Source organism: Gambusia affinis, linkage group LG18 (genome assembly GCF_019740435.1).
Source record: "Gambusia affinis linkage group LG18, SWU_Gaff_1.0, whole genome shotgun sequence".
In the NCBI taxonomy this organism is placed as follows: Eukaryota; Metazoa; Chordata; class Actinopteri; order Cyprinodontiformes; family Poeciliidae; genus Gambusia; species Gambusia affinis.
Window position 1 is genome coordinate 3,957,040 of NC_057885.1, and position 9,305 is coordinate 3,966,344.

Sequence of the window (9,305 nt, forward strand, 5' to 3'; positions counted from 1 at the left end):
TGAACGTCGTTTCGTTTCCCCTCACTTCAGAGTTTAGATTGTGTCAAACCCAACAGCCTCAGCTGGGGCTTCTTTTCCTCTGGGTTGGTGTTTTCTAACTGGGGTGGGGAGGGGAGGAGGAGGAGGGAGTGGTCTGATGAGATCTGAGAGAAATGGACTTCATGCTCAGACCACAACTTCCCCTCGTAGCTGTGAGGTACGCAACACCCGAGCGCCGAGACAGACAGACAGAGGAAAGCATCGCCCACCGTCTGCTGCTGCCGCTCCAGTCCGTGTTTCAGCCGCGTTTCAGCCCGTCACCATGGGAGCGAAGGCCGAGAGTTGGCTGCTGGCCGCCGTCCCTCTCTGGATGTGTTTCGGCAGAGCCGGTGAGTTGGGAGCGCTGACCTCTTTGATGTGTGTGTGTGTTAGATTGAGTGACTGAGCTCTGGTTAACCAGACAGAGGAAAACACATCAGACGGAAACAAACTCTAGAAGCAGATCACATATATTTTTTTAAGCGTGTCGGTTTAGTTTAGGCTGGTAGATGATCTGGGAGGTTCTGGTGACATTCTGACCCGCTGCTCTCGGTGGATACAGCGGACTCAGTTCCTGTGAAAAGGGAAACTAATGGTGTCGACGGTAAACCAGCAGAAAAAACCCCAAAAGAGCTCAACTCATTCATTTCATCCACATCCTGGCAGATTAATAACCTCATCTCACTGCGCACTTACTCTACATTTATCTCCACGTTTGTCATTTATTGGGATTAAAAAGTTCAACTTGTTCCGTTTGTGTCAGTTTTTGAGAAATTAAAACGACACTTCCTGCATGTTTCCTCATGATAGTGAAGTAAAATGTCAGCGGATCGATAAGGTGAGCTCTGTAGCTTTAAAATGGTTCCTCAGATGCAGTAAGTAATCTGTACGTTTGATGTGTTTAGATTTTATTGCAGACTTGAAGTCCAGATCACATCAAAAAGAAAAAAACAACAACAAGAAAATAAGAGAATAAAAAGTACATAAAAGGGCCCCTAACCGGTCAGAAGTGAAATTTTTTGCCTATTTTAATTTTTCTTTTTTAATTGCTCTACGCCACGATGAGAGACAAACTCCTCTCTGATGCATTATGAAGTCTTTTCAAAATTGAAATAATGTGTTATTTATTTATTTATTTATTCATTTTTAATGCTATTTACCCGTTTTTCCGGTCTGATCAAAACCAAAACGCCAACTCTCTGCTTCGCGGCAGAAGTTGTGAATTTGTTGGGATGCGTGTTCAGGTATTAGTCACACATTAACGTGGGGCTATTTTAGGTGCTGGTTGTTTGCCTCTGAAGGCAGCGATGTTAGAAAAAGGATGGAGCGGCTCCACGTCGCTGAAGCCGACGTCGCTGTTTCCTGCTCCGTCACCAAACGCAGCTCCGTCCTGACGGCTGTGGCTGAAAGCAAGAGGAGAGCGACTGGAAGTGAGTCACTTGTGGACGTCCGTCATGCGACCTACGGCTGTCGGGAAGTGATCCACTTCCTGGATTTCAATAGAGAAGAAAGAAAGTGGGAAGGAAGCAGCAGTACCGTAGCTTCTGGATTAATAAAAAAAAAAAAAAAAGCTCTGAGGTGGATGAGCTGCCACTTCAGTTCAGTCAGGAAGGATGGCTGGTTTTCTGTTATTTGAGCATTTATGAGGATGTTCAGCTCTGAACTGTCAGGTTTTATTTGGCCCATCAGAACTTCAGAAGCTCAGCTCACACTGAAAATATAAAGGAAGCAGAAGGTCTAGTTAAAGTAAACATTCTGTGGAGAGAGGCGACATTCTCCCTGCCAGCGAGTCGAATGAGAAGATGACGGATGGATGTAAAAACCTTTTACCATTTCAGCTGAAATTCATAACGTCAGTGTGCGCTTCGAAGAACCCAACAACTGTTCTGATATGGTTCATATTACTGTTTGTAAATGCAAAAGTAAGTTTATCCATTTAAAATATTTTAGCAATATCTAAAATGATATCTATGTTTTAGATATCGTACACATATCTAAAATATTTGTTTTTTATATATATACATATGTATTAATATGTTGATATATCTTCTAGGTATATCTAAAACATTGTTTTTAGGTATATCTAAAACAATATCTTTTAGATTTTATCTGTGATATGTCACAGGGCGATATTGAAAACATAGATATCATCTGTTTTAGATGGACGATATCTTCTTCATCCGATCAATCCAATCTGATCAATTTTGCTCAGTTCAGATATTTCGACAAATTGTCAGTCCGGCTAATCATTGTTGTACTTTAGGTATATTTAAACGGTACATTCTGCTACATTGCCAATAGCCTGTGTAGCAAATTTCATTGCTATTTTGGGAATTCAAAATATATTTGAACATTTATTTTTCATTTGGGTTTTGTCTGTGTTTTTTTTTTCTTTAACAAGCTTTAAAAAAAAATAAATAAAAATGCTGAGATCCCCTGAAGGATTTCTAACTATTTTGTAACTATTTTCACAGCAAACCTTCGCCTGTCTACCTGCAGGCCCATTCAATAAATTAGAATATTATTGAAAAGTTTATTTATTTCCATGACTAAATTGATGGTTTATACGGCCTTAACTTCTGTTCATTCTGCTTGCAGCTGATGAAAACACATTTAATACTAAAATATTACTTCAAACCAATAAAAAACATTTTCAATATAGAAATGAGCTTAACGAAACGTTCAGGTTGGATATCTGCTTAAGGTTCTTTTTAGAAGCTACTGACAATCGAGCCTCATTGGAAAGCAAATTAAAATGGTTGAAATGTGACTCTATACACTGCAAATTTTTTGTCAACAGAAGAGTGTGTTCAGTGTCGGTATATATATGAGAATGGCTCAGGCCGCAGTAAATAGAATCAACCAGCCTGTGATTGAAATAGGCCGGTTTTTCCAGCAGCGGTTCTGGTTGATGATCAGGAAATGGCTCCGCAAAGAAAACCAGAAATTGTGGTCAGATCGGTCAGATCGGTTCATCTCTAACATTAGATCATTTTCCTGCATAAGCGCTCTGCATTCTTGTTCTATACTTAATAATTATTTGGAAACTCAACCAAGTTGTTGTCAAAAAGCAAATCTAAAAGTTTAGTAGAATTAAAAGCAATTTTTTGTTGTTTTTCATTGTCTGCGTAGAAAACTCACATTTAGACATGGTTATTATGGACTTAATTCAAAAACATGTATTCAGGAGAATAAATCTAAAGTCATATTCTCATCCTAACTTTCTACAGTTATTGTATCGAACGCTGCATGTCTTCTCATACGGAGCCTGAGGAACAATTCAATCTACCGCCAACTGTCATGTTGAATCCTGCAGAGCATCAGACGCACCTTTCAGATACTGTTGATCAGTATTAGTCTTTAGTTTGGTTTATTTATTTAGTATTTTATGCATATGGGTATTTTATGTAGGTGGGTTTGGCTGCCCTACAGCGTCAGGACAGATTGTTTCCTTTCTTCACAAAACAAATCCACTTGGGACTTTACTGTAAAAAAAAAAGAAAAAAAAAAGTTAATCACGACAAACTTTTATTTTCTAGGTCAGTCACGACAATGAAAATTATTTCTGTTAGCTAGTTAGCTATCTTGTAGATGTTTGTTTTCTACAATTGGTGCCTTTTCCTTGGCTGGGATGTTAATCTGTTCAAACAGTTCTATAAAAGTATAAAACGACACGGGATTGGCCCGCCATCGAACCAGCCAGGAAGTGAAAGGTTTCTGAGTTACAGGGAAAAACATAATTTCATGTGCAATATAAGTACGCTATGTACCTACATCAATAAAAAGAAGTTGTGAAGATGGCGTCTGAAACTGGTTCGCATCATCATCCGCAGTGAAACGAATCGGCTGAAACGCTCAGAGAGGAAGAATCCACTGCTCCAAAAGACAGACTGCTGTTTGGAACTGAGCTAAAGAACAAAATGCTTCATTTTTAAAGACGCGTCCTGAGGTCTGCTGAAACCACGTAAGCATTTAACCCTAATGACCGTCATCGCCACATGCAGACTCAGAAGGAGAAGCTGGAGAACACGATTCGAACTGTGCAGCACAAGGCTGACCGCACCATGTTCTGTGGGGCGAAAATCAACTTCACAAAACATTTCTGGGTGTGAGATGAATCAGCAACAAACTTCGGAAAATATTTGACCCAAGTCATAGTTTAAAATCTGTGTGAGATTATCAACCATTTAGCGCAGTTAGCTTATCTACAGACTACGGTTTGCCTCCATTTCAATAGCATTCTATGAACGAAGGAAAAAAATTACCAACATATTCATGTTGGTAATTGAACTTGTCCCTGTAGCTTTTACCACACTTATCAACAGATGAGTCAGTCTCTAACTCCGTCTCTCCTGACCCGTCCACTCCTAAGGGAAATTAAAGCTGCAGTATGTAACTTTTAAACATATATATATATTTTTTCACATATTTGTCAAGACTCTCATTATGTTGTGACAGTCTGGTATAGAAATAATCTGTAACAAATTTATTTCATCTGCCTTCTCAGAGGAAGGAGAGTTGTACTGCTGTCAATCACAATCTCATGTGGCTGCTCCCTCCCCTTGCTCTGTGCTATGCTGTAGCTAGCAATAACGATGAGTTGTTTCTCCACCATTAGCACACTTAGCACTGAGTGAATGAGGTTGATTGATAGCGCTCAGACCCTCCCCCTGGTTCTGATTGGTTGTTTTTGGCCAGAACGTTGCATTACTTTAGCCAGCAATGGACCTTACAAACTTTCAGGACATGGTGACAGCTTTAACAAATATGGAGAAAACATATTTTGTATTAAAGTTATAAACTGCAGCTTGAATAAAATGCAACTACATAGCATTTTTTGAGAAGTCTGGATTGCTTTATGTATGTCTTGCCTAATGTCAACAGTCATTTAGTTTACTGAAATGACTGTTGACATTTCAGTAAACTAAAACTAATTTTTAAAAATGAAGCAACCTACTTGCAAACTGTATGCAGACTATTTCATGTGAAATTCACAAGCAATAATTATTGTGCTAGTATCAGTAGTGGACCAAAGAAAGCGAGGCCGTTGCAAGCCTTTAAAATTGGTGGGTCAGATAGACTCAAGAAATTGTAACAGCAGCCGCGCAGGAGGAGGGGTGCAATTACATTTTTTTGTCATGGGGCCCAAGATTCCTGGCGGCGCCCCTGTCATTATCACAGAGACCAGTTACTGTCCCAGACGGTGTGTAAAGGTGAAAGTCCTGTGTGTACGCAGCAGGTTTTCTTCTTCTAACGTCCTGCTGTCGTCTTGTCTCATCCTCCAGCTGCTCTCTCGGAGCCAGAAATCTGCTACGTTCTGGATGGGATTCTCTTCCTGTACGGCGTCATCCTGACCGCGCTCTACTGCAGGATCAAGGTTCGCACCCGCACAAATCTTTCTTTCCCATTAATGTTAAACAAACCTTTTGTATACCAACGTATGACGCAGAAGCTAATGCTAATGTGCTACACCAACACAGTATTTAACAGAAGCTAATACTAAACTTAAATTCAAACTATATTTAGCTTTGAAGGACTACAACCCAACAATTTAATTTTGATATTTACATGTTTTATGATACTCTTAGACATTGTGTTTATGTTTATATCTTAATTTTTATTTTATTTTTTTTAAAAAAAAGGTTGTTCCTGTATGCTTGAATTAAAAAAAAGAGCAAAAGTTAGCAAGAAAATTAGCTCCGTTATTAGCACATTAGCAGGAAAGTGCCCACCATTGAAGAAATGTAACACCTAGAGGAGAATATTAATGAGCAAACTGAAGATTAAAAAACACATTTTCTAGACAGGTTTAAAGCAATATGTCTAGATGGAGGGCAGTTCAGAGGATTATTAAAATAAATCCATTTTAAAAATGTCCTGTTTACAGTTTGACACACGTAGAAGTGCTTTTTTTTTGTGCCTAAATGCAATGTTCCCTGCATGCGTGAAAATCTACATTGTGTGTATATATATATATATATTATATATATATATATTTAAACTGAGTATAAAACACAATTTTCCCCATTTTTATTTGTGAAAAATCCTTTTTTGTCACTCCATAATTGGGCTGTACTTTGTGTTTTGTCCAACACATAACATCTCAATGAAGGCTTAAGAGTTGGAACTATACGCTTTTGCACATTAGTGTAGATTATTATTTTTCATATGTCCATAGCATCATACATTTACTGCAAATGAATGCACCTGCTGCTTCAGAGGTTAATGTTTTTCTCTGTATATTGTTGACAGATCTACAACGCCAGAGAGGCCAGCGATGGGAAAGGAAAGTCAAAGCAGGTGAGAGCGACTGCTCGACTAAAACGGGAGCCGCCGTGTGAACCGTGCGTGTGTGGAAGGCATCGCGCTGCAGCACAAAGTGGCGTTTCAGTCGACGAAAAAGAAACTGAGTTTCTGTTGAGGCTAACCTCAGTGGACACATGCTGAGGCTGAGGTTTTGGACGTCAAGAAGGAAATGAGCACACAGCGTGTCTACATACATCAACCGTGTGTGTGTGTGTGTGTGTGTGTGTGTGTGTGTGTTAGGCAGTGTGAAGGTGTTTGTTTCGTGGTCTGTTGCGCTAATACTGAGTCTCCACTCTGCAGTGGCTGTGACCACTGAGCAGCCGGCTGGTTGGAGGAGAATAAAGTCAACATCCTGTCCAGCTTTCAGCTCAGCCCACTGAGAACAAGAGCTGTGTGTCGTTTTAGGACAGAGCTCTGCTTCTGTTTGGTTTTAGCTTAAAAACTTGAATTTTTAGTGTGAGCCACTGTTCTAGTTCCCGTTTATTTCTCTGGTTTCTTTTGTGTGTGTGTGTCGCAATGGCTATTTTGTCTCTTATCTCTTTCTCGTTTTCTTTTTTTTTTCTGTCAGATTGTGGAAGAGGGCATCTACACGGTGAGTTTCAGAGAACCACTTCGCGTTCAGTTAAGCTTCACACTATTCACATGTATATAAATATATTTCCTCCTCTCTCCCCTCCTTCAGGGTTTGACTCCTCACAAGCAGGACACATATGAAACCATCGGCATGAAGAAGTGATCTCAACTGGCCGCAGCGTACCGTCTTGGGGTTTTTTTTGTATTTTTTTGTATTTAAACAGAACATGTCACTCTCTGCTTTTTTAGACCAGCGGTCGTTTCCCCATTTTGCTTTTGTTGAATTGAGCAGAAGTTGAGGAGGAAGAGACAGAAAAGAAGAAGTGAAGCAGTTCTCTGTATGAGATACTCTTCCTGTCCTCTAGCACATATTTAACATTTTATTTTGACTGCTCTTATCCTGAAGATGCATTTAAACGCTTAAGCGTGAAAACAAAACAAAAAAACAATAGGATTGCAATGAGAGGTTTTATATTTAGCAAAGATTTCAGGAGGAAAACACGCTGGTGGAAATTTCGTCCTTTACTCTTTTTGTAAATTTGACAAATTGCATACGCTTTCCTTGTACTTGTACTATTATTGTTTCATTTTTGCACGCCATAATTTTGGGGTAAGAGAACTATAAGAGGGGGAGAACATATGTATGACGTGTAATCTTACTGAGCAGTACTTCCATTACACCACAGGGTGGCAGTGATGGGATCTCCTTCACCTTTCTGAAGCTGATAATTGTATGCAGGAGACTTGTTTTGCACGCACATTCATATTAAAGAACTTCTCTTCTAGGAATCCGGCGCCTCTGTCTCTTTATTTAACCCTCAATCAGAGCTTTTTAATCTTTAAATCTGTCTTTACCACACATTTCTGAAAGCAATCATTTCCTGCCAGAGGCTTTTTATATTAAAGAGATTAAATATGGACATAGCTTTAGCTTTGGTCAGATATATAGATATGATGTTAAAATATCTGGAGTTCTAAGTTGGAAACGTCAAGTAGAACGTTGATTCTATGTTTAAACTTTGTTTGCAAAGTTTAAACTTTAAGTTGTCATAGCAACCCAGATTTAAAACCCGAGGAAAAGGAAGTGTTATTTGCAACTTTTTTGTTTTGTTTTTGTTTTTTTTCCAAAAAAATATAGATTCTCTTTCAGCGAGATTTCGGAAGTGCTCATCGTGTTTTGAACTTTACCGAAGAAGTGTCGGCTTTACCCTAAACCTGAAAAACACCTGGCGACTGCTTTCAAAATAAAAGCCCATTTCAAAATCAAAACTGAAAATTAGGATCCGAGTACAAATTTAAGGAGTTGACTTTGTGTTTAACTAACACAAACAACTATGTTTTACCGGTTCATTTGTAGTTCTTAATAGTTGATTCATCTAAATTATATATATTACATTTACAGTTTGAGAATTAAACTGTTTTAAACTTAGTCATGATAATTATTCCCTTACATTTTACAAGTGCTTAGATAAATATCTGCAACCCTGCTAATAGACCCTAATAGACATTTCTTATACAGAAAGAGGTTTCCGATTTACCTCTTCCTTAAAAGTTAATACATTACACATAGAATATGGTGAAAGCTGTCAAAACATCTCATTTGCAAATGTTTTTGTGATATTTACTGTCACTCCAAGTTCAGACGTCTAAGGTACATCGCCCAAGGAGTTTTATTTTTCAGTGTCATATAAGTAGAAGTTAGCAACACCTTCAGTTTTAATCAACATAACAAAAAAATTGCAAATTTTAAAAAAATTATATTGTACAGATAGACTCTTGAAATAATTTCTGTCATCTATCAGTGACTACATGCAGAAGTAGAGATGATTTTTCTCATGGTCGTATTCTGTGCTGTTGCATTGCTGTCCTTGGTTCTGTTGACTGTTAGAGAAACCGACCTGTAGAGCGCTGAACACTTTAAAACATCTGCATCAGAGGGCATGTGCTTTTTGATTTGAAATATGTATATGTACATAATGTTCAAGCTGTGCCTATTAATAAATCAGTAAAATGTGTAACGAAAAGGAACTGGCCCGAGCACCAATCCCCGAGGAACTCCACGTTCAGATCATAATATTCAGATTTAAGCAACTTTAGGTGATATCTAACCTAATCTGGAAAGTCAGACTGTTATGACGCTAAAAATTAAACATTACTACTGTGGTGCAGAGCAGCTCAGGGGTTGCTCTGCACCACAGTGACATTAATAGACGTCCGCTGAGTTTGTGGTTATGTGGGAGTATATTTACCAGAGAATATTGCCCTACTTATTCAGAAAGTGAACAGGGAAATTATGTTCTTTCAGCTTTCAACCATTACCGTGAGAAGAACAACACTTAATGTGGGCAGATTAGTTTATGTCTTTCTTCTCGGTTACAGGCCATTGTGGCCTTTACGTTTAGGATTAT

At 38.7% G+C, this 9,305-nt stretch overlaps 1 protein-coding gene across 2 annotated transcripts; it reads left to right on the top strand.

Moving 5' to 3' along the window:
* The first annotated feature begins 162 nt into the window (after positions 1-162).
* On the top strand, positions 163-7,686 carry fcer1g (Fc fragment of IgE, high affinity I, receptor for; gamma polypeptide). Of its 2 annotated transcripts, none has more exons than XM_044097974.1 (5): positions 163-368; positions 5,304-5,395; positions 6,271-6,318; positions 6,893-6,916; positions 7,007-7,686. In XM_044097974.1, the coding sequence occupies exons 1-5, from the start codon at positions 302-304 to the stop codon at positions 7,058-7,060; spliced, it is 285 nt and encodes a 94-aa protein (XP_043953909.1). In that variant the 5' UTR covers positions 163-301; the 3' UTR covers positions 7,061-7,686. The 2 variants fall into 2 exon arrangements, with proteins under 2 accessions (XP_043953909.1, XP_043953910.1); XM_044097975.1 differs by lacking the exon at positions 163-368 and adding an exon at positions 4,953-5,221.
* Positions 7,687-9,305: the final 1,619 nt, after the last annotated feature.

Excerpts from the sequence above, each read along its gene's own strand:
- fcer1g (XM_044097974.1), top strand. The coding sequence starts at position 302 with ATGGGAGCGAAGGCCGAGAGTTGGCTGCTGGCCGCCGTCCCTCTCTGG. Across the intron at positions 5,396-6,270 it reads CGCTCTACTGCAGGATCAAG|ATCTACAACGCCAGAGAGGC; the intron begins GTTCGCACCCGC and ends TATTGTTGACAG. Across the intron at positions 6,319-6,892 it reads GGAAAGGAAAGTCAAAGCAG|ATTGTGGAAGAGGGCATCTA; the intron begins GTGAGAGCGACT and ends TTTTTCTGTCAG.